This window comes from Podarcis tiliguerta (assembly GCF_965153285.1).
Source record: "Podarcis tiliguerta genome assembly, chromosome: 3".
In the NCBI taxonomy this organism is placed as follows: Eukaryota; Metazoa; Chordata; class Lepidosauria; order Squamata; family Lacertidae; genus Podarcis; species Podarcis tiliguerta.
The window spans coordinates 30,509,015-30,534,404 of NC_139536.1; the positions used below are offsets into that span (position 1 = coordinate 30,509,015).

Genomic DNA, 25,390 nt, shown 5'->3' on the forward strand with positions numbered 1-25,390 from the left:
ACCAGTGTATTTGTAAATGGAACATGAGACAAAGGAGGCAATATATATTTTCTCAGCTAGCTGAACCTTCACTGGCATTTTACATATCGGAGAGGATTTGTATCCATATCCATAGTCCTTTTAGAGCAATCATAATTTTAATTTCATCACTATGAACCCTAGCTGTTCATTACTATTCTGAATTTGCTATGCTTTCTTTGGGCCTCTTTTAATCCTTTCTGTATTACCGATCAAATGAGGTGTTTTATTTCAGTTTCTAGTAAAACCTCTTCAGGAGAAAAGTAACACGGACCATATATTGCATTAAGATGAACCATATTTCAAGAGACTCAACACACTGATAAGTACCACATTAACGGTGTAATCCAATGCATGTCTACTCGGAAGCAAATCCCACTGACTTCCTTCCAGGTGTGTACAGCCTGCACTCCTAGGCATACTTTCTGAAAGTAAGGCTTATTGAACACAAGAAAACTGAGCATATGTATACAGGATTGGACTGTGTGACTATGTCATATCATACTAGCTGTTTCTCCCAGAAATGTTCCAGGACATATTGGAACCAGTTGATGCAACATGCTGTATGCTGTCCCTAACTGGAATTTCAGTTTTGGATGTTATCCTGGAATAGCAGCCTTTCTGAAAAGGAAAAAAAAAAAGAGAGCATTAATTCCCCATAATGTCCTTTGCAAATTTAGACACACGCTTAGAGAAATATTAATACCCTTCAAGCTTGTCATTTGATAAAATGAACTACTTCCCCAGGAGTACATTCCAGCCTGACATTCCAACAAGACTAGAATGATTACTTGTGAGCAAATTTGCTTGGGGTAGATGCTCCAGCCTGCTGCTGCAAATGGATATTTACTTGTGAGCCTGTTTGCTGACTGAAATGACAGCCTGGAATAGATATTCACAAGCACATTGTCCCTCGTTGCTGTCATTTGCACATGTGTACTACAAACGAGTGAAGAGCAATGTAGAACAAAATGAGAAGCAAGAGACACACAAATACCCGTCAAAACATAAAAAAAAATTAATTGCCACAGAAGGGCTTCTGTGCAGGCATGCCTTTGTAATGCAAAATCTATTTTGAAATGGGAAACCTAACTATTATTGCTCCCATCCATTGGTATAAAAAAAGAACCTTTTCTGCTGGCACTGGGCCTAGTTAGTGCCGACATTATACCGCAATTCAGCAAGCAGCACAGATGTTGCACAGTTGACAACCACTGATATTAATCCTACCTGAAAGCTGATATCTCCCAAATAGCTCTGTATTTTTATACCTGCAAGTCTTCCGCTCCCAGAACTCAAGACACACTGCAAATGAAAAATGAGTCACCTGACATCATGCTGTCATCAGGAGATTGACATATTGGTGACCACCTGTGAAAATGACGTGCTGAGGGAGCTCATTGTCTGACCCACTGGCCAGATCATAAGTTCCACCACGCCTGTTCTAAAAAAACCACTTGGGATTGGCCATGTTTGTGCAGTGCTGCAGAACATGACATCAAAGTGTTCTCAAGGAACAGTGACACTAGGTAAAGGTAAAGGGACCCCTGACCATTAGGTTCAGTCGTGGCCGACTCAGGTTGCGGCGCTCATCTCGCTTTATTGGCTGAGGGAGCCGATGTACAGCTTCCAGGTCATGTGGCTAGCATGACTAAGCCGCTTCTGGTGAACCAGATCAGCGCACAGAAACGCCATTTACATTCCCACTGGAGCGGTACCTATTTATCTACTTACACTTTGACGGGCTTTCAAACTGCTAGGTGGGCAGGAGCAGGGACCGAGCAACGGGCGCTCACCCCGTTGCAGGGATTCGAACCACTGACCTTCTGATCGGCAAGTCCTAGGCTTTGTGGTTTAACCCACAGTGCCACCCGCAATCTCACCATGGAAATCAAACACCGAATGTAATGGGAGTGGCTAGGTCTAAGCCTATGTGAAAATAACAGGTCTCCTTCTCCCTGTACAAATGCAGCCATATACTTCCAGATATTCAAGGGCTGATTGTAGTTGTTCATTTGAAAGAGTCAAACACTTTTGCATACTGGTAGGCATTTACCTCTTCACTTACTGCAGCCCATATTCTACCAGAACTCTGGTACTTAAATCAGGTATTAAGGCCCTGCCCTCATGGGCTGCTATCTCATTTGCTGGTGGTATTACACTGTCAGTGATAGAAGGATGCAATGGACAGATATGCTAGTTCAAACACTGAGCATCAGAATAAAAGACTCCATCAGCTCCAGCAACCCAAATGATGCCTGGAAAAGCAATCAGTTCTTCAGAATTTCCCATGTTGTCTTCAAAAGATGTTTCTAAAAGTATGCATGGAGTCCATATATAGCCTGCCTTTTTCCATTATTGAACTCAAGGTGGCATTCAAAGGGTCTCCATTCAAAACACTGACTAGACCTTGCCACATACACACAGTGCATTTAAAGGACATGCCTTCCCCGAAGAATCTCCAGAGTCCTAATATGCAGAGCTGTAATTTCCAGCACTCTTAAAAAACTAATTCCTGGGGTTCTTTGTGGGAAGTTGTGGGCTTTAAATAAAAGGTGTATAGACAGCTAGTCAGTGACAGCAAATGTTTGTCATTTTCAGCAGAAGTGGGTTTAAATTGCTAACATATACAGACCACATTCATTTTCTTTAAGAACGTACACCTTTAATTGTTGTTGTTGTTTAGTCGTTCAGTCGTGTCTGACTCTTCGTGACCCCATAGACCAGAGCACACCAGGCACTCCTGTCTTCACACCTTTAATACATCTTAGTAAATAAATACTTCTCAACAAAGCTGTAATTACACATTCACCAGAAATGCAACTATATGCTGAAATTAGAAAATACTGAAAGCATGCTTTTGTTTTTGCTTGGTTTTTTTAACCGACAATATATGTAAATATCCTTAAAAAGTATTATCTGTGTCTCTGTGACATTTGGTAGTTAAGAAATTTTTGGAGCATGGATTACTTCTGCAGCACCAGGGAAATGTAAAGAGCCTCTGCTGTGGTTTCTATACCAGCATTGCCCTGCCTGGAAGTTTGTGCAATACCACAATGTGAGCTCTTACCACACGGGTAGCCATATTAGTAAGCAAAACTAACGAAGAGTAGGCCTGGCACATGGCTTCTCACATTGCCTTGGCAGAACAGGACAGAGCAGGGGTAGGCATTACATGAGTGGAATTTGTCCTATTATTTAAAATGCATCTCTGGGTTATTTGTGGGGCCTGCCTGGTGTTTTTACATGAGTAGAATGTGTGCTTTTATTTAAAATGTGTCTCTGGGTTATTTGTGAGGCATAGGAATTCGTTCATTCCCCCCCCCCCAATATAGTCTGGCCCACCACATGGTCTGAGGGACGGTGGACCGGCCCATGGCTGGAAAAGGTTGCTGACCCCTGGGAAAGACAATGATACTAGTATAACACAAGGAGGACCGAAATATTCTTTCAGACAGAGACATACCTAGGCTCCCTTGTGCCCTTGGCAAAGAGCTGTATTGGTGTGCCCAACCCCCCGTCCCTTGAAGAGCAGTGGGGGAGCCACCTAGAGAGTGCACAGATGGGCTCCTAGCTAATAAAAATAAAAATAAAAATATACCCTGCCCTCCCCAGCCAAGACCGGGCTCAGGGCGGCTAACAACCAATAAGAAAAACAATTTGATTGAAATACAACTTAAAAAACAAGATTAAAATACAACATTAAAACAATTAAAACATTAAAATGCAGCCTCATCACAGGAGGAGAACTGAAAAAATTTAAGGAGGGGAAGGGAATCAAATTGATTCTAAGCCAAAGGCCAGGCAGAACAACTCTGTCTTACAGGCCCTGCGGAAAGAAATCAGATCCCGCAGGGCCCTGGTCTCATGAGGCAGAGCGTTCCACCAGGCCGGAGCCAGTGTTGAATAGGCCCTGGCTCTGGTTGAAGCTAATCTAACTTCCTTAGGGCCAGGGACCTCTAGGGTGTTGCTATTTATGGACCTTAAGGTCCTCCGTGGGGCATACTGGGAGAGGCGGTCCCGTAGGTATAAGGGTCCTAGGCTGTGAAGGGCTTTAAAGGTCAAAACCAGCTAGACTGAAGAGGCACCATTTTTGTGTCCTCCCCCAACCCGGGCTTACGCCCTTGGCCAGGGCCAACCTGGCCAACAATCGCTTCCAAGGAGGTGGAAACAGAACATAAATGAAAGTGTTTGAAATTTCTCAAGAGAGGGAGGCACAATTGGTTCTATGTGCCTTATGTTGTGCAAGCTCAGCTGACATGACACCGAGAAAAGGGAGGGTGGGAATCTTGGTTTTAATCACATTATTCTAGCTTGTAGTAAAGCTGGCTCCAAACAGTCTGCTCTTTCACTCGTTCCATTATAAATGCATGACTGGGGCTTCATTTCTGATAATAATATAAAGGTCCCCAACTTGTATTTGAATGGGACTGTTCTAACCCTAGACAGCTTTGATTCAAGCAATGCAGGCTTGGAAAAAGTTTTCTATTCAGCAATCTATTGTAGCATGAGTGAAAAAGCCAGCTGGCAGAGGAGGGAGCATCTACATTTAGCAAGTGGTTTGCACACATGCTCCTGGCTGGTGGGGAAAGAGGTGGTGAAGTCTTGCTGAAAGAGTTTTAATGCAGTTCAAAAAGCTACGGATATAACAAAACTTTTGACAGGCGCTATTTTATGAGAAACCGCACCTGCCAAAGTGTCTTTTTGTGATTATTTTCCAGAAGAAGTAAACATCAGCTCCCAAAATGTTATAATAGCTGCGTCCTCCTTTAAATCTCTGCATCCATGCCTTTTTAATCTTAATTGCATGAGGTTTGACAATTTGTTTATTTCTAATCAGGCAGTTAACAAGCCTTGTGGTCAGGTCTACATTTGTAAAGAAGAACTTACTGTGCTCTAAGAGTTCAACTGTAAAATCCAGAGCTTTAAATTATGTACGTTTGACATTCTTGCTTCTTAGGTATTCATTATCTTGTCCGTTTCTCTCCAGCCCTTTTTAATTTTGAAAGTAGACACCATTGAGACATTTTTTGTCATTGCAGTTTCCTAGCAACACTAAGCTACCTGTTGTCATCTTGAAAGCAGGGAGGGGGTGTCTGCTGTACTGAAATGCTTTCATGTATCATTTCCCTTCAAATGGATACATTTGTGGCTAATTATGTACTTTTGTTTGATTCCTGTAGTTTATGTAACAGGAAACTGGAGAAATAGTTTCATTTAATTGAGTATAAGGAACACAGCTTCTTTATTTGTCATTATTATTTAACACAGTACTTTTAAATTAAATGAAGACCTGTTAATGAGTGACTGGAGATATTTTATCCATGTTGGCATCTTCATCTGACATGACACTGACCATTTCCTCTCCTGTCCAGTCCATTACTGACACAAGACCTCGAGCTGGCACATCCATTGCCACATTTGCAAACATAAAAGGGGAAGGCAGGGGCCTTTGAAAGTGACCATTCACTGCCCAATATGGCTGAGACACGTTTACTCATAAATAGGTTCGTTTGCATGATTGGAGACGGTATATCGGGCACAGAGTCAACTGTTGTATTCCGATCCTGCCGTGCAGATTCAAGTTTCCCCTCTTGGGGGGCACCTTCGACTATGACCCTAAACCAGGTAAGTCAGGAGTTAATTCCAGGAAATTCAACAGGCTTTGCTTCTCACCTGTGGAGACTAGGATGCTAGGCGCACTTCCGCGGGAGGAAGGAAGCCCCTACGGACACACCTTCAATAAACCCCTTTGGGCTGCCAAACAGACACACCTGGGTGCAAAGCCTGCAGGGAGGAGGCAAGGCCCTCTTTCATGGATTGTATGCACAACATGCACTTAAAGAGCCCCCCGCCCCAGTCCTAATCTCCATCCGTGTCAAACTATGGGGGATGCTAATGAATGTGGCTTGGATCTGCAATTGGAGTCCATCTGAGTTTGCTGTTTATCTTACCTCTTCCGCGGGTAGAGAGGTTTGTTGGATGTGGAGTGAGTTTTCCTGCTCCTAGTGTACAGCCCGTCACCCTTTAAATTCCAACTTCAATTTAAATGTTGAAGTGACCTGGATACACCTTTGGTCACTCTTTCCTGTTCTCTTTGTCGTCCTTTGCAGCACTGCCATTCTGTGACCCCAAGGAAGCAGCAGAGGGTCTTGCAGCACTTTCCACCTGCACACCTTCACTTGAGGGATCAAATATGGTCTAGTGGCAGAATCGTAGCCCTCAGCTGACTCTTCGTTATCGCAAACGCAGAATCCCCCTCCGAAACTTGAACAAGAGGCACACCCGTCTGGATGCGACCCTCTTGCACCTTCAGGTGTTTTGCTAGGGTCGCCCACTTCTCATAGGTGGGATGCAACAAAAGTTGGGATGATTGCTACGAGGTAGGAAAAACCAAATGGCCAGTGCCAGTTTGCCAGATGGAAAAATTCCTATCAGGCCCCCCAATGGTGATCAGCCGAGGTCCATAGCAAGGCCAATGCTGAAACCTGAAAAGAGGGAGGGAGAGCAGGAGATCCAGGAAGGCAAGCCAGAGGAAGCTCCTTGGCTCGCACCAGAGTTTAAATAGCTCCAGCCCCGCCCTCCAGCCAGCTGGATTGGCCGGCCGGGCCAATGACATGGCTGGGACCTCCTGATGATGCAGGACGTTCCCCATGTCCGACACCAGCAGGAGGCCATGCGGTCCAACCACAACCCTGCCCCACCTGGAAGCCGAGTGGATTTGGGGTGAAAGCTCCATTGAACTCAGTAGGACTTCCTTCTAATTATGCAAAGGATTGGGCTCCATGACTCAAAATTCAGATTACTTTACTAGCTAGTGAGCCTATTGAATAAACTGATCAGAAATACGCTATTACTGTCAGAGCCACTCTGTTATATATTGCTTTGGGTTCTATGCTGAGTACGTGACAGCAGAAAGTGAGAATCTGGCCAGAGAAATCTTATTACGAATAATCCTTTGAAGAGAAGACTGTGCTGTGCTATTTTTATGGTATTAATATGTTAATGACTTCAAGGCTTTGCTTGTATATTAAGAGGGAAAATCTGAATACATATTTGTAATGCAGTGCCGTAAGCTAGTGGCAGAATAATAATGTACAGATATAGCATTACAGTTAAATACTGATATCTTAATGTTCAACTGTTGCCATTTCATTATTTTTCATTTTTAAAGTAGCTAATTTATCTTTTGTTTTGCATATACAAATGGTTTTTCATAATAGAATTGTGGGTTTCACATACCTTTGTATGCTGGTGAGGCATTTTTTATACGCTCTCCCGATGAAAATGATTTACCACTATTCTAGGCCTTCAGTTTAGGACCTTGCTGAATACATACCCAGCTAATGAGATACATGAGTGTAAGCAAGGCTTTGGGCATATACCATTGGCAGAATAAGGAACCACAGATGTAAATCAGTTCCTCATTCCAATGCACATCTAAATATATGGATTCTGTCTGGTCACAATGCACCATATTTCAGTATTATGTGTATTCAAATGTGCATCCTGATTCACATTCTGTCTTTTTAAAAGTCCAACAATATCTAGATCAAGGCATGCCATTTAATCATATCTGTAGTCTTAATGGTGAACTATTCACCTTGCATGTAGCAATTCTGTTTGAGCTATAAATTAGTAAGACTATCCTATTTGGACTGATTTTCAGTGGCCATGGGCCAATTTTAGCTCAAAAGATGTGAAAAGGAATTCACATTTTGTACTATTAAATTTTGTCATTTCAGCCCATTTGAAAACTAGCAGCGCAACTCCAGCTTTTTATTCCCTTTTTAGTCATAATAATTGGACCCCTGATAATTCAGGACTTTAACCTTGTATTGGGCCATTCTGAGTTAAACTGTTTATATCTTCAGTGGAATACTATATTCATCCATGGGAGAACCTGACTCACAGCTTTGTACATTAAATATGACCTTTCTCTTGCTATTGGTGGCTTTGTGAATAGAATGTCTTAAAGCTTCCATTTATGAGGAAAATGTTCACATTTATTCAGCTGAAGTTACTGTTCTCCAGTCCTCAAGAGGATTAACTAAATTGGTAACTATAGACTAACTCCTTCCTCTTCTTTCTGGTTTGATGAAGTTATCACATGTCACCTGGGTCTGAATGTGCAGCACATGATTTCTCTGTGGGATTTTAGCTGATTGAGTGTGATGATATGTATCTGTACATTCCAGTTTCTTGTCTTTCTGCTGATAACCTGATAACCTGCTGAGCAGATACTGTTCTAGATTATTAAAAGTTAGAATGCCACACTGCCATTCTGAATTAGTTTCTTTTTATAAAGCATAATAATGTGCCCTTCTGTTATACTTTCCATGTATTCCACAAGTACATTCTATTGAAAAGATGTTTACAACATGATCTAGCAGACACTAAGGACATTTAAGTCTTATTGAGTTCATTGAGAAGGGATGTGCATATAATTTTCACATTAAAATACATGCAAATTAAAAGTACTTAGCTTTGACTAGATCATGCCAATAATCTTTTTAAAAAGCAGCTGACAGATACAATCTGTAGAAAGGTTTATCCTTTTTAAATTACATTAACTTAAAGCAGTCGTTTATATGAAAGTTATTTGTAACAAACTTTTGCCTCAACTCCTTGAGATGATCGCAGATTAAAAACTGAATAGGCAGACTGATAATTGCAGTTTTTGCTGCAAAAGACTAACATGACTACTCCACTGGAATTAACTCTGTATTTTAAGGGATATATTAAAAAGGGTTCACTCTCTTGACCGTATAAAGATGGCTCCTATTTGCTTTAATGGCAGTTTTGTAAATAAATCTGTGCAACAGTGAGAAGCAGATGAGCCCATCAGTATGTAGTTAAAGTTTTTGTCATGGTATATTAAATATGTGAGCATAGTTCCTTAGTGTGACATTTGTTCCTGATTCATCCAGTCAGGCTTGATTAAAATAAATGCCTCTGCAAATTTCATATTTGGACTTAAGCATTTCAGATTAACAAATCAAAGATTTGTCACTATTTAAATCTTTGGGATGCCCACATGAGGATAAACCAAGCATGGATTAACCAGATCTGAGCTGACTTTTTACATACTGTTTCAGATTTCCAACAGTCTGGGAGTTTAGATAAGATGACCTTAAAAATATACAATATTAGGCCACCTTCCATCTGGCCTGGGGCGGGGCCTGAAGCCTCACAAGGACTGCTTGCTGCTTGCTGCCTGCTGCCCAGGAGGACTCTCCTGAGTGAGTGCTTGTGGGCCCTGCTTTTGCCACCTACCATCTGGCCTGGGGCGGGGCCTGAAGCCTCATAAGGACTGCTTGCTGCCTGCTGCCCAGGAGGACTCTCCTGAGTGAGTGCTTGTGGGCCCTGCTCTTGCCACCTACCATCTGGCCTGGGGCGGGGCCTGAAGCCTCACAAGGACTGCTTGCTGCTTGCGGCCTGCTGCCCAGGAGGACTTCCCTGAGTGAGTGCCTGAGGGCCCTGCTCCTTTCTGCCACTTACCACCTGGCCTAGGGCGGGGCCTGACGGGCCTCACAAGGACTGTTCCTGCCACCTACTATCTGGCCCAGGGTGGGGCCTCACAAGGACAGTTGTTGCCTCTGATGCTGCTACTGCCCAGGAGGACCCGGAGGGGTCCAGAGTTCTTTTTAACATGTTTTTAAATCTCCCTTTCCCTTTAGATTTTTTATATATGGGGGTGGGATGGATGTTTGGGTGGGCTTGGGAATTTGTTAGTTTTGACGAATCTGTAATTTTGGCAGTTTTTATTTGTATTGTTTTATTGTTTCTGGGCTGTTTTTGTTTTTTGTACTTATTGTTTTAAGGTTTTATTGTGTTAGGCTGCGGAAGAATAACATTAATTGCCATCAATGGAGGCCACTATGAGGCTTGGGATTCCTACCGTGGAGGGGCGAGGGAGGTATGGCGGTGGGGGCAGATATTATAGGCGAAGGGGATCGAGATATGGATATGCTCGTACCCCTTCCAATCTGCGCCTCATCCCGAGGAACGAGGGTAGGGTGAGCAAGGATTACTCACCTCCGTCACTGGTGTTGTGCAATGCCAGGTCTATAGGCAACAAAACCGCCACCCTGCGAGATTTCTTTATCTCGCAGGGGGTCGACCTGGCTTGTGTGACGGAGACCTGGGTGCGCGAAGGGGCAACAGTTACCTTGCGAGAGATGGTTTCTCTGTCCTCCACCAGTCGCGGACTGTGGGCCGGGGGGGAGGGGTGGCATTATTAATCCGGGAAGATTGTCCTTTCAGGGCTCTACCATCGCCATCGATCCCCGGCATTGAATGTGTTGGCCTAGTGTGGGGCTCCGAGGAGAGCTTGGCTGTCTGGCTGGTGTACCGGCCACCTAGCGCACCAGCAGCCACCCTGTCAGGCCTATTGGAGGCGGTGGCCGGCTGGGCCTTGGAGTTCCCTAACCTATTGGTATTGGGGGACTTCAACACCCATGCTGATGCCACTCCCTCCTCACAGGCTCTGGACCTGGTGTCTTCCATGGCGACACTAGGGCTCTCCCAGTTTGTTTCGGGCCCCACACATCAAGCAGGTCACACGCTGGATTTGATCTTTGGCGTAGGTATAGATGTGATCATGTCTCCTTCGATGAAGGTACCATGGTCTGATCACTACGCTCTGAAAGCCAGGATTGACTTTCCACCCCCACCCTGCTTAGGTGGCGAGCCAATTTGGGCTCGCCCGCAGAGGCTGATGGACCCTGATAGATTCCGCCAAGCCTTGCGGGACCTTGCTCCCCCTGGCGACTCATTGACTGAGCTTGTTGAGGGCTGGAATATCCAGCTCCTGGCAGCCATCGATGAGATCGCACCTAAGCGCCCTCTGCGACCCCGCAGAAACCGGGCTCCCTGGTTTACCGAGGAGCTCCGGAAAATGAAGCGGGACCTCAGACGGCTAGAGCGAGTATGGCGGGGTGCCCGTGACGGAGCCTCAAGAACATCTTATAGGGCTTTTATGAAAACCTACGAGATGGCGGTGAAGGCTGCTAAGAAGTCTTACTTCTCGGCCTCCATTGCATCCGCTAGCTCTCGCCCGGCGCAATTATTTAGGATAATCAGGTCTTTAACGTCCCTTGAGGGACAGCCAAATTTAAATAACAATTTGACACATAGCTGTGAGGCATTTGCGAGCTTTTTTGCGGAGAAGGTCTTGTTGCTCCGCCATGACCTCCCTGCCAATTTGGATACAATAAAGGAACTGGAGGCCCCTCGACTGTCCTCGGGTCCAGTATTGGACCACTTCAACCGGATATCCCCAGCCGATGTGGACAGACTCCTCCGAGCTGGAAAGCCCACCACCTGTCCTCTCGACCCGTGCCCGTCTTGGCTGATTAGAGCGTGTCCAGATGAGGTGCGGGCCCTCCTGGGGGATATCATCAATTTGTCCCTTGGCACGGGGACATTCCCAGGAGAATTGAAGGAGGCAGTGGTGCGCCCGCTCTTAAAGAAAACATCATTAGATCCTTTAGATCTATCCAATTACCGCCCAGTTTCGAATCTTCCGTTCCTGGGTAAGGTGATTGAGAGAGCGGTTGCTGAACAGCTTGGTGGGTTTCTGGATGAAACATCGGCTCTCGACCCATTCCAGTCCGGCTTCCGTGCTGGTCATGGGACCGAGACGGCTCTGGTTGCCCTAACAGATGATCTTCGTAGACAGCTGGATCGAGGTGGGTCGGGGCTGCTGATTCTTCTAGATCTGTCAGCAGCTTTTGACATGGTCGATCACGAACTTCTGGACCACCGCCTTGCCGACGTGGGGATTCAGGGCACAGCCCTTCAATGGCTGCGCTCGTTTCTCTCTGGTCGGGGACAGAGGGTGGCGCTTAGGGGGGAATTGTCATCGCGCCACTCCTTGGTGTGTGGAGTACCTCAGGGTGCGATACTCTCCCCGATGCTTTTCAACATCTTTATGCGCCCCCTCGCCCAGCTTGTCCGGAGCTTTGGGCTGGGTTGCCATCAGTATGCTGATGACACCCAACTCTATCTGTTGATGGATGGCCACCCTGACTCGGCCCCAGACACACTGACCAGATGTCTGGAAGCTGTGGCTGGATGGCTACGTGGGAGCCGGTTGAAGTTAAATCCTTCGAAGACAGAGGTCCTGTGGCTGGGACGGGACGATATGGGATTGAGGGGGCAACTCCCATCTCTTGCGGGGGTGCAATTAGTGCCAGCACCGTCCGTTAAGAGTTTGGGTGTAATCTTCGACACCTCCCTTTCAATGGAGGCGCAGATTGCAGCTACAACAAAGGCGGCATTTTTCCATCTCCGCCAAGCTAAGCAGTTGGCTCCTTACCTCTCTCGCCCTGACCTAGCCACTGTGATCCACGCGACGGTCACCTCCAGACTGGATTATTGTAACTCGCTCTACGTGGGGCTGCCCTTGAGACTGACCCAGAAACTCCAGCGGGTGCAGAATGCTGCAGCGAGACTCCTTACGGGGTCTTCGCTGCGAGATCACATTCACCCGGTGCTATACCAGCTGCACTGGCTCCCGGTGGAGTACAGGATCAGGTTTAAGGTGCTGGTTTTAACCTTTAAAGCCCTATACGGCCTAGGACCCTCGTACCTACGGGACCGCCTCTCCTGGTATGCCCCACAGAGAAACTTACGGTCTTCAAATAAAAACATCTTGAAGGTCCCAGGCCACAGAGAAGTTAGGCTGGCCTCAACTAGAGCCAGGGCTTTTTCGGCCGTGGCTCCGATCTGGTGGAACACTCTGTCACAAGAGACCAGGGCCCTGCGGGACTTAACATCTTTCCGCAGGGCCTGCAAGACAGAACTGTTCCACCAGGCCTTTGGCCAGGGCACAGCCTGACTCCCTCCATTGGCAATCTTCGCAGAGCTCTGGCCCAATGGTTGCCAGTGGCTTGAATTAATTAATTTTATAATGAATGATTTTAAAGTGTTGTTTGTGCTGTTTTACTGTTGTTAGCCGCCCTGAGCCCGGCTTCGGCTGGGGAGGGCGGGATATAAATAAAATTTATTATTATTATTTATTATTTAATTATGGACACATTTTACAGTTTATAAATCACTAGTATGTAAGTACTATATATATATTAAGGAGTTAAGAGAAAATTCACACATGGTTTCATTTGTGAGCCTGGCTAGCAATTTAGGGCACACAATCCTTCTCTTCATATCTGTAGCATCCCTTTGTGGAGGTCTGGATTGTTTCCCATCCTCCCATCTACCACCTTCTTTGTATACTGCAAGTTACAAAGATCTAGAGAGAGATCTGGAGAGAGAAACGAGAAGTGTGAACATGTCCTGGAACTGTCCTTTGCTTGCTTCCATTCACACCAATAAAGTTGTGGCCTTTCAACTCATAAATGAGTCAAATGAACTTATTTCCATTGCTGTGAGGGGATGCGGAGAGCACATTCTGCAATTGCTACACAATTAATATTGTGTTTATTATATTGGCATGGGTGAAATAGGATGTTTGGTTCCCCCCCCCCCCACCTCTTCAGTCAGTCATGGGATAAATAATAATATTCTATTCTCTTCGAGAATATAATATTCTATTCTATTCTCTTCGAGACAGTGTTCTCGAAGCTACAAACATGAATCTGACCAAACTGCGGGTGGCAGTGGAAGATAGGAGTGCCTGGCGTGCTCTGGTCCATGGGGTCACGAAGAGTCGGACACGACTGAACGACTAAACAACAACAACAAAATTCTATTCCTGATCTTTAGGAGAGAGTTCCTATGCTGACATAGTCAAAACAGCAGCACCCATATGCAAGAAGGTCTTGGCAGATTTGGGGAATCTCAAGGAAGTGAGAGCTGGACCATAAAGAAGGCTGATGGCCAAAGAATTGATGCTTTTGAATTATGGTGCTGGAGGAGACTTTTGAGAGTTCCATGGACTGCAAGAAGATCAAACCTATCCATTCTGAAAGAAATCAGCCCTGAGAGCTCAATGGAAGGACAGATCTTGAAGCTGAGGCTCCAATACTTTGGCCACCTCATGAGAAGACTCCCTGGAAAAGACCCTGATGTTGGGAAAGATGGAGGGCACAAGGAGAAGGGGACGGCATAGGACGAGATTGTTGGACAGTGTTCTCGAAGCTACCAACATGAGTTTGACTAAACTGCAGGATGCAGTGGAAGACAGCAGTGCCTGGCATGCTCTGGTCCATGGAGTCATGAAGAGTTAGAAACGACTAAACGACTAAACAACAGCAAGGTTTGCAGCAGTACAGAATATATTTAGAAAGGGGAAGGGAAACCGTAAAGAAAGGAGAAAACTGACAAACAGCATGGATATTGAGCGTGCACAATGGAAGCAGAATGTTGACTGACTTTTGGGTGGTACTCTTTTTCATTAATTCTTATCTGTTTAGTTAGCTCTTGGATATTATTGTCTTTTATCTTCTTCAGCCTAGCCATTTGTTGTATTCCAAGACCCCTCTTGTACGCTTTACTTGCATCCCAAACTACATTTATATCTGTATTTTGTTTCCCATTTATCTCGAAAAATTCAGCTAACTTGATTTTTGCTTGAGTCACCCATATCTCTCCACATCTCATCGTTCATCCTTCACCTTCCCTTTGTTTGCTTTTTAATTTCCATATGTATTGTTACTGGATTATGGTCTGATATAGTCCTTCCCAGAATTTCTGCTTTTTCTAAGAAGAGGGTCAGCCCTTTAGAGATCCAAATAGCATCTAACCTCCTCCCTGATTTTTTAGCTTCTGAGAAGTGTGTAATATCTTTCCCATTAGGGTGTTTAATTCTCCATGAGTCATAGAGGTCAAAATTGCCCACCATCTGGAAAAAGGAGAGCGGTAATTTACCTTCATTGGTAAGTTTCTCTCTAAAAGTTCTATCCCATTCGACCGAGACCACACCATTCCAATCACCCATAAGAACAATATTCTCCCCAATATAATTCCATAACTTCTTAATGTCGATCTTTATTCCCCTTCTTCCCTGGCTCTTGGAACTGACGTCCAGGAGCCGCAGTGGATTCCACTCACGCCCTTGTAGGGCGGCTAATCACATGCGGAGAAGGGGGCGGGGCCTATTTCTACCGTTGGAATAACGGTCACTTCCTTCATCCTTGGTGGGGTGGGTTTTGTCAGCTGGTCCCTCTGAGAGCTGGGATGAGCCTTTCTGCCCGCTGGCCTGGTCACTAGAGACTCACTATTAACGCAGCCATTCTTAAGGAAGGAGCAGCCGCGAAGAGCATCTATTGTTTTTGTACCGGAGAAACACAACCCCTTCCATCTTTCCCCACCATCCTTCGTAGGTGGGTGAGAGGAGAGGGACTGGGAAACTTTCCTCAGGTTATGTGGGGTGAGAGAAGGGCGAAGCATTAAGGAAAATATTTACAGGCTTCTCCCCCCTCCCCCTTCTCCTTTAAGGGAGGCATGTGATCTTTGATAAAGTTAATTTTTTGAAGAATATATCGGGCAGGACAGCCCCCTAACTCCAGAACTACTTCCTGCCTTCGCCACAGGAGCAAGGCTATTGCAATGCTTCTCTGGGCACAACAAAAAACCCCAACACCATATTGGAAGGGATTTTTTCCCTTAGTTTTTCCTTTTTGCTTGTTTGTTTCTTCCCCCTCCCTTCCTTTATCCCTGCCAGGTTTTCGCTCTCTCCTGGCTCCATAGACCTCTATATTCCTCCCTCCCTGCTGCTACATTTCTATGCCTATTTTTCCAGGCCTACAACCTTTCTGGAGGCCTTTGGTCTTCTGTAGCCTCGGAAAGTGCTGAAACATACAGTTTCAACATTTGCTTCTGCAACTTAAAAGCTGTAAGGGAGAGCTTTTTAATACACCAGGGAGATGGAGGTATTTGAAAACAGATTCTACTTTTTTGAATATCTGCCTGTTTTGCAGGTCTTTTAAATCCAAAAACAAATGGGAAACGCGACAGGAAAGAGGTTGCCTGCCTAATGTGACTTGATGAGAAAACCAAATGTTGTAAAGCTTAGGATGTTTTATGTATTTTTAAATAGATTTGCATGTAGGTTCGCTTGCACCAGGGTTAAAGCCCCCCCCCCCATAATTTTGTACAGGTATTATATAGACATAGGTCAAATAGGTTAGACGTGTATGGAGCACTAGCCTTTTAAAGGCAGGCTGAGATGTAAATAGCCTGAGTCAAAACAATAGCTTTTATCATATGTCACAGATACTCTGCAAGCTCAGTGTAAGGTTTCAGTTATGGCCATTTGAAAAATATTTTTATTCTAAGGTATCTCATAGTTTCACAGCTGTGTAAATTACCAGCATAAATGACTTGTAAGAACATAAGTGCCAACTCCTAGGGGCCAAGGTCTCTTCGGACCCCCCCCCCCAAGTTGGTGGGCATTGCTGTGGGTGTAGCCAGGTGTTGGGGGGCGAGCTGCCCCCAACTCAAGTAAATAAAAGTACTTAACTAACTGGCGCCCGCACCCCAATAAATTGTGGGTTTGCATGCACAGCGTTTTATGATTGGTTATGCAGACACACACACACCCCCTATTTTATTCAAGCTGGCACCCTTGGTCATTGTCATTCTTATAAGATACATATTTTAATAAAAATTATGACAAGCAAAACCTCAGGGGTTTTTTTTTAAGTTGCCACTATAAATGGGGAGTATAATTTCTTTTGGCAATAAAGAAAAATATCATTGAAAACACGTTGCGACATTTCAAAAATAATATGGTAACTCTCTTGGCAATAGGACCAAAGATACCAATCCAAGATGGATAAAAAGAAAAGAGGACGTCAAAAATCACTGGTATCTCGTCTCCAGCTTACACCAGAGAATACTAAAGTACCACATATGGTTGAAGGAAAGTTTATTAAGCCCAAACAAGCTTCTATGGAAGACGCGAGACCGCTGGCAGTGAGATTCTATCGTTTTTAAATTTGTACATTGAGTAGCAGTTGCTTGTTAATTTCTAGTGCTTTATAGTATGTTCTTTTAGTGGCTTATCTGGAAACAAGCAGTAGCAATGCATTTAAAATTAAGGTGTTTTAATAGTAAGTAAAGCAAAGCTAGTTCCCTTGCCAAATGTAAGATGTTACAGTAACTGATGAGACATAAACTGGAGTTTACCCTGCACAAGCTGAAATGGATTCGTGTGATTGGACCATCTAGTGGAATGGTATATAATGACTTGTAATGAATTGTACTATTCATATTCCAGCTGTAATCTTTCCTGGAGAAGATGAGCTGCAATGTCTTCTGTATCGACTGCAAGATTCAACCGGTCCGAAATATGGCAGACTGACTTTTGTCTGGTGCTCACAGGTTGGAGCATATAACTCCAACCTGTGAGCACCAGGCTTCACTAGCATTCTTTTTGTTTTACAACACAATTCATAGTGCTGGTTCTAGCCAGAAGTAGTTAAGGAGCAGGTAACCTTCAGGAACCTAAGATCAAACTCAGAGGCCTTAGTTTCATTGCCTTTTCATGATACAGTATTCAGATTGTGAGCATGAGAGTCAGATGTTTCTGTGGAGGTACTATGGTTCTGGAATATTCTTCCAGCTGAAAACTTATCAGAATCTCTTTCTGTTTCATCAAAACTCTTGTTTCGATGTACCTTTAATATGAAAACATTTTGTTCCGCTCTGCTTCACTTGCTGTTATACCGTATTTACGTGAATCTAATTCACCATCGAATCTACTGTGCACCTCAAATTTCAAAACCTTGAAACCGAAAAGGTATTTGCTAGCGAATGTAAATATACCATCAAATCTAATGCGCACCCTAATTTTCATGACATAATTTGGCCAAAATAGGTGTGCATTACATTCAAGTAAATACAGTAAGACTTGGGGTGAGCATAGTACTTCTATGTTCTTCCCTGTCCTCCTCAAAAAATTATCTGTGCAGTACGTCTGAGAGACTTGATTTCAGCACTGATATAAAGATGCGTGCTTTCCCTTTGTACTATCTTGAGCAGGGATGTAGGTTTTTTTTTTTAAAAATGTGCTCTTGAATGAGAATGAGTATCCTAGTGCAGGTGGCATAACTATAGTGACTGGTTGACTATAATGCTAAAGTGCATAATCAGTGGTGCCATCTATAGCACCCACAATATTTTGTGCTGTGAAAAAAACCGCCCTGAGGAAGTGCTGGCCAAGCTTTTTTTACAGCGCACATGCATGCGTGCTGCATCGCAAAGTTATGACATGCAGTGCAGCACGTTGTGCACCCACAGTCAAGCATCCAAGTTGGCACCCTTGTGCTTAATGTTGGCTACATTGCATTTCATTCCAGTTCTGACACGGTAATAATGTTACTGGTTTTTCTTATCCAGTTGTTTCCAGCTGGGATTCCTTCTTCTTTTAAAAAATATTTTTTATTAAATGTTTAACAACAAGCATCACTTTTCCAAAACAAGAGCTATAAAACACCAACTTAAATTTCCATAATAGTAACCACACAATAACTGATTTGGTGTTATGCCAATAAAATATACAAGATCATAAAAGATTGCGACAAACTAAGCAAAAGACAAACAATATATATTAAATCATGATACACATAAAAAATGAAACACACCCAAGATACTAGTGCAAAATCTTAAAATATATACTGCTTTGAGATGGATTGAAGTGATATGAATAATTAAACTTTTATTCAAAATATTCATATGGATACAGCACCACCTAGTGATATAAGAGATGTTATGAAAAACAGATTATATAAAATAAAAATAAAATAAAATCCCCCTTTTCCCACAGGGGAGCCTAGTTCACTAAAGAAGGTGGGGGGAAGGTAGGAAAGTTATGTCAACCATACAGAACAAAGAGCTGTTGCCAGAAGATTGCCATATTCGGTTGTACTCATAAAATCTATACAGTCTACCCAAGTTGCAGTAAAATTGTCTTTTTAAATTTGGCCTTGTGCAAGTCTATGGTTGCCATACATCCGGGAAATCCCGGACATGTCCTCTGAGGCGGGCAACATGCCCATCTGGGGGGATTTTTACATTTCAATGAAAATGTCTGGGTTTTAGGGTGTGGGGTTAAATTTATTTATTTATTGCCTCAGGTGGCTCTGCTTGCCGTGGCCACTGCCAGCCTGAGCTGGGGAAAGAGGTGCACGGGCTTGGCAACTCTATGCACCCATACACCCGCTCAGGCTGGCAGCAGCTCAGGCTGTCCTCTTTTTTGCTCTTCAAGAAATGGCAACACTATGCAAGTCTCAATCTATTCACCAGTTTTTCCAGTAATGCAATCTGCCATACCTCTTTATACCAATTTGTAACATTCACTCCTTCCAGGTTTCATCTGCGATTCCATCTGAGCTTCGCACAGCTGTTTACAGAGCAGAGGGCTCAAAAAAACACAAAGTCAAAGCAGGAGAAGGCAAAATGGGTTTTGCATATGTGTACGTAAACTTTCTATTGTCTACGTTCTGCTTAGGATTTAACTTGTTGTTCCTTTCCTCTTTTTAACTGTTCCTCCTCTTTTTTGATTTGATAGTGTGTCTCTGTAAAGCACAAGCAGGGAGCTGATCTACACAGAAGGAGTTTAGTAGTAAGCTGGCCATCCAACACACTGTAGTGCCTCTTAGTCTCTTAGATTTATATCAGATACCATTACATTATCTGGATTCAAGAGTCTTTCAGACTCTCAGCTCGGGTCAGCACTGTTTCTTAAAACATAGATGTAGCAGACTATTTATTTCAGTGATCAATGAAAGTATTACTTAAGGGAAACAGATCTGTTTATCTAAATAATATATGCATTTATATAAGCTTCAAAAGACACAAACACTGGATGGAGCTATCTTGGGAAATGCATGTTTCCAAACCTGAATTTCTCGGGATAACAGGAATGTGAGGATGATGGCATTACTTACAGGAGAAAATTGTTGGGACGATTGGAGGCTGAACTACTTCCTGGGCTTGCTATTCCCTCAAAATGCTTCTCCATCCAGCTACGCACCCCCACCTCAGCTGAGATGGTTTTGGAGTGCGGCTGGGAGAAAAATAATTAAAAATGGATGGGGAAGAGACATTGGCAAGGGAGATTAGAAGGGAGGGGGGAGATTAAGCACACTTTCTGCCAATCAGGTTCCCCTGTAAGTGTCTCCTTGTTCCCCACATAAGCGTTATGAGAAAACATGAGACTGGCAGCATTCACTTTCTTCATAGTTTTATCATAATAAATTGCTTCACCCCTCCACTGCTGCTGCACTCCTGGAACATAAGCCATGGTTTGCCTGAGTGGTTATCCAGACTCATGGTTTGTCTCTCCGAACGAACCCAAGAGCTGTAACCAAGATTTATTCTTAGCTTCCCACTTGTGATTTGTTTGTGGGAACCAAACCACAAGTTTAGGTTTAACTGTAATGCTAAGTCAACTTTAGGTAGTACAGCAGCAGGAGGAGGTGAGGAATGAAGTAGCTGCGATTCTCACTTAGTGTGCCAGGATGTCGTTCATTTGCAAAGTGACATGAGAAACAGGCCAATGTTTCAGCTGAAAATTCATTTTATTTAAAAACAGCTCCTTAATTAATGTGATGTTTTAATACACTGTTTCCACACAAGCACTGCATATTCTGGGGCATGTAAAAGTTGTTTCCATGTGCTAAAAGTATCATGTAGAAGAGTTTTCAGATTTTTCTTTTTGTGTTTTTAGTTTCTCAAAAATACATAAGGAAAAGATAAAACCAATTGTTGGTCAATGTACTGAACTGACTGAATGGGATCAGCACCAGAGCATGGGATACTCTGAACTGGGAGATATGAATGATGAGAGACGTTCTTTAGTTCCTCTTCAGGAAGAATCCAGCTGTACTAGTGATGTATCAACTGATGTTTCCATTGAAGGTAAAGGTATAATTGAGAGACTGAGACTGTTATTAAATAGCTAAGCTAGTAAACGAATTCTGAAATGGTTATGAATTGCAATTTCCCCCTTCTCTCCCTAATTTCTTATGCACATCATGCAAGTGTGCAGAGATTATATAAGGAAAATCAGATTTTTTACTTGAAAATGTATGTTATTGTGTGACATGTTATGTATACACACACATGCATGCACACTCAAACTGCAACTGAGATGTAATTTGAGACACATTTGGGGAAGGAAGGACTAAATTCAGCTCCTTTTACTGCAGTTACCAAATTATTTTCTCTTGACAGAGATGGATGCCATTCACTCATGAGCAATAGAGAATATTATAGAGAACAAAGAATATTAAGTGGAAACTGGCAATGAGTTTCAGTAATCATATATCCTGGGCTTCTAATTAATACAGTGGTTATGTAATTAATTATATTGGATATCTGTTCCAGGTGAAAATGAAAAGTCTGAAATTCTTCCTGTTTCTACCCGTTTAAGTTGCCATAGAAGAACATGCATGAAATTTCAAGCTGGTTACGATCACAAAACTATCAGAGAGAAACAACCTCCCTGTTACGATAAAACTGGTGTGTATATTGAAAGCCAAATGCTGTTGCCACATGCACTCTTGAAGTCGGTACTTCTGCATTTGTTTTATCCATGGATGATTTTTGTCTGTGATGTAGCAATGAAAAGAAAATTTACATCAGACAGAATAACGCATTTAAGCAAAGTAATTTATGTATAATATAATCCATTGAAAAGGCATCTAAATGTGACACATACACTTTTCATCTCTCATAGTGACCCACATTAGAATGAATAAAACACATCTAAAATCATCATAATTGAAAGTGTAATAAAATAGTTAATGCTGCAGTGCAGAATAATCCTAAACTCAGAACAATTTTGTAAGGCGTCTAAACAAAACCTTCAAAAGCTTGGAAGAGAGAGGAAAAAATTCACCAAAGAAGACGTCTCATCAGCATTTTGGTCATCTGTGTCTCCAGGGGGAGGGAATTCCTGCTTCAACCACTGTTTGGCAGGGAAGAAATGCAGGGGATTTTGAGAGGGTTGGCAAGAAGATTTGGGTCTGAGGAAAGATGTCAAGGAAGGAAGAGTTACCGTATTTTTCGCCCCATAGGACGCACCGGCCCATAGGACGCACCTAGTTTTTTTGGGGGGAAATAAAGGGGGGAAAATTATTTCCCCCCCAGGTGCGCTGCGCTAATCCCGAAGCTTGGGGCATGCGGAGCGCAGCGCGCCCCAAGCTTCTGGGTGCCGGCAAGGTCTCCGCTAGCCGTGGGAGAGCCGCGAGACTCCCACAGCTAGCGGAGCGCTGCGCTAATCCCGAAGATTGGGGCGTGTGGAGCTCAGCGCGCCCCAAGCTTCTGGGTGCCGGCAAGGTCTCCGCTAGCCGTGGGAGAGCCGCGCGACTTTGCGTGGCACTCCCACAGCTAGCAGAGCGCTGTGCTAATCCCGAAGCTTGGGGCGTGCGGAGCTCAGCACGCCCCAAGCTTCTGGGTGCCGGCAAGGTCTCCGCTAGCCGTGGGAGAGCTGGGTCTCCCACGGCTAGCGGATAGCTTCCTGAAGCCTGGAGAGCGAGAGGGATCGGTGTGCACCGACCCCCCTCGCTCTCCAGGCTTCAGCGAAAGCCTGCATTCGCCCCATAGGACGCACACACATTTCCCCTTCATTTTTGGAGGGGAAAAAGTGCGTCCTATAGGGCGAAAAATACGGTACTTTTCTGAGCCCTGGAGTGGCTCAGAAAAATCTGGGTTCTTCTGTTTCCTCCCCAGAAGAACTCAAATAATTTTCAAGCTAATTGAATGTAAATTAGGGTGAGTTCACCTGTTTTTAAATATAATGATTTCTGCTTTGATTTAAGCCAGCATCCACATTAAAAAGGACTAGCATGTTTCAAACTGGGAATGTCTGTTTTGCAGAAGCGACTTGCCTCAAACCAGAAATTACTGTTTATGTAATAGAAGCACCCCATGCCAAACAAGGCACACCTCTTAATGGACTTAAATTAGTCATACACATTGATTTCAGTAGGTCATCAGTGTGATTTAGTTAGATCAGGGGTTGTCAACCTGGTCCCTACCGCCCACTAGTGGGCGTTTCAGGATTCTAGGTGAGCGGTAGGGGGTTCTATGGCACAAACTGAATCCTCCTACCATCAAGCACTGGTGGGAGGTAAGGAAATTTTACCACCAAGAAAGATGCATTAGTGGGCGGTAGGTAAAAAAGGTTGACTACCCCTGAGTTAGATGAATCCTTTGTGTGCATACTGTAAATAACTTACGCAGACTGACAAAGCTTAATACGTAGTCATAGTTCTATCACTTTATAATGTCATAATTTTAGAATGGCATGTGGATTTTTATACATACAAAGACTTAATCTTTGTATTTTTAATCTTTTGTAGGAAGCCAGCCAGATGGGTGGGGAAATGAGGATGATGATGATGATGATGTTATTACTGCTTTAACCAAAATTACAGGGTTGTTTGGAACATTTATAATGTTTATACAAAAATAATACTCACTACATTCTTTTCTCTTCCAGAACCCATTATTGATGATGTAGTATCTCATATTTTGAGACTGAGAGATAGACTTGGGTGGGAGACATCATTACCACGACGTGGATTTGTAGCTAAACCGGCAAATTTAGCTAATTTTCAGAAGATCACATTGCCGGTATTTACCTTTTCAGTTCAATTCGGTTTGTTTAATTTATGTATTTAGGATTCAGTTTGGAACCTGTTGAAGTTAATGAAAAATTGTCTTTGATTTTGATGTATTCTGTATTGTGGTTGTGCCACAAAATCCTAGCAAAAAAACAGAGAAGTGATGCCTTGGGTTCTGGTTTTCATTAGACAGGCTGGCATGGAAGAAAGGTAACTCTAGCTAGTATTTGGTAGATGGAGAACTTTTACATATTATGTCTTTAGCTTTCTATTGCACCTTAAGGACTTGGGTGGTATAATTAAATGTTTTAAATATTCCTTTTGCATTTGCTTCTTAAATGTTCTGCAGTATTTACTACAGTATTGACTAATGATTATAAATAGACAGAAAGATAGATAGATAGATAGATAGATCCATATCCTATCTTATTAAATAAAAGATTTCCTGTTTAGAGCTACCACTTGTTTCTTGTACAACACTAGGTCTACTTCCTAGGCTATTGTTTCTTACAGTCTGTTTTGGACTAACAGCACTCAAAATGAGAACTAGCCACCTTAATGTTCGTATTGTGAATTGCTGGTGCTTCATAATTAATAATTATTAAGATCCTTAAGAGCTTTTCTGTTTATTTCCAAAGCCCAAAGATTGTGAATTCACACATTGTCTAGCTACATTGATTTTAATAAGACTTATGTGTCTTTACAATCTCAGCTTAATCAGTGTTTCTCAAACTTGGGTCCTAACTGCTGTTAAATTCCCATCAGCTCTAACTAGCTGGGCCCAGTGGTCAGGGATGATAGGAGTTGCAGTCCAAGAACAGCTGGGGAGCCAAGTTTCAGAAACACTGGTTAAGTTCTTCATTAATTCATTTTGATTTTCTGTTATCAGAAAGGTGCATTGCAGAAAGATGATGGAGAGTTTGTATATTGTCTCATCAGAAGTAGAAATGACCCTAAAGCAGACTATGATCCATATGACCTCCAAGTAGTCTCTCCAAGTATGGCCAAACAAAGTAAAGAATATTGGACTGTTACAGCTTCATATGTATCCAAGGTAAGCAACAGGGAAAAGCCTGCATAAAAATGGCTTTTCAGCTCTCTGCCTTCTTACTGGGCTCTGCGAAATGCGCTCACAGACTTCACTGGCCTTGCGAGATCTCCCAAGATCTCTGACAGCTCTGCAAGATCTTGTGCCAGCTCCGAAAGGTAAGGTTGCTCTTGCAGAGGCAGTTCCAGAAGGTTGTTTTGACTTTATGTGATTTACGGGCTCCCCCCCCCCCAAAAAAAAACATAACCCCGCGCAAGAAGCGATCCTACTGTACAGTGGTACCTCGGGTTAAGTACTTAATTCATTTCGGAGGTCCGTACTTAACCTGAAACTGTTCTTAACCTGAAGCACCACTTTAGCTAATATGGCCTCCTGCTGCCGCTGCGCCGCCGGAGTCCGATTTCTGTTCTCATCCTGAAGCAAAGTTCTTAACCTGAAGCAATATTTCTGGGTTAACGGAGTCTGTAACCTGAAGCGTATGTAACCTGAAGCGTATGTAACCCGAGGTACCGCTGTACATCAATGAGAATTCCTGATTCCCTGTTTTCTAACAAAGCAACGACTAAAACTCATCCTCTCACTATACTAAATGAGGTTTCTGACACAAAGAAAGCTTGGGAGGAAACCTGGAGTAGACTTTTCTCCTGAGCTGAGTATGTTTTCAGAGGCACCTTGTCCTTAATTCTTGGTGTATGTTGGCTCACCTGGGCCACAGTAAAAAAAAGAAAGAAGTAAATTTCATAAATTTAAAATCTGACAATCCGCTGTTCTACACAAAGTGTGC

At 43.4% G+C, this 25,390-nt stretch overlaps 1 protein-coding gene across 2 annotated transcripts in view; it reads left to right on the top strand.

Annotated features, from left to right (window-relative positions):
- The first annotated feature begins 15,091 nt into the window (after window positions 1-15,091).
- Window positions 15,092-25,390, top strand: part of DNAH14 (dynein axonemal heavy chain 14) — a 126,794-nt gene continuing 116,495 nt past the window's right edge. Inside the window, exons 1-7 of one of the 2 annotated variants that reach the window (XM_083434374.1) lie at window positions 15,092-15,305; window positions 16,735-16,899; window positions 19,294-19,400; window positions 20,657-20,853; window positions 21,316-21,450; window positions 23,435-23,568; window positions 24,448-24,612. In XM_083434374.1, the coding sequence (XP_083290500.1) occupies window positions 16,756-16,899; window positions 19,294-19,400; window positions 20,657-20,853; window positions 21,316-21,450; window positions 23,435-23,568; window positions 24,448-24,612 (882 nt within the window). In that variant the 5' untranslated portion in view covers window positions 15,092-15,305; window positions 16,735-16,755. The remainder of the gene's footprint in view (window positions 15,306-16,734; window positions 16,900-19,293; window positions 19,401-20,656; window positions 20,854-21,315; window positions 21,451-23,434; window positions 23,569-24,447; window positions 24,613-25,390) is intronic. The other variant, XM_083434375.1, reaches the window with a different exon arrangement.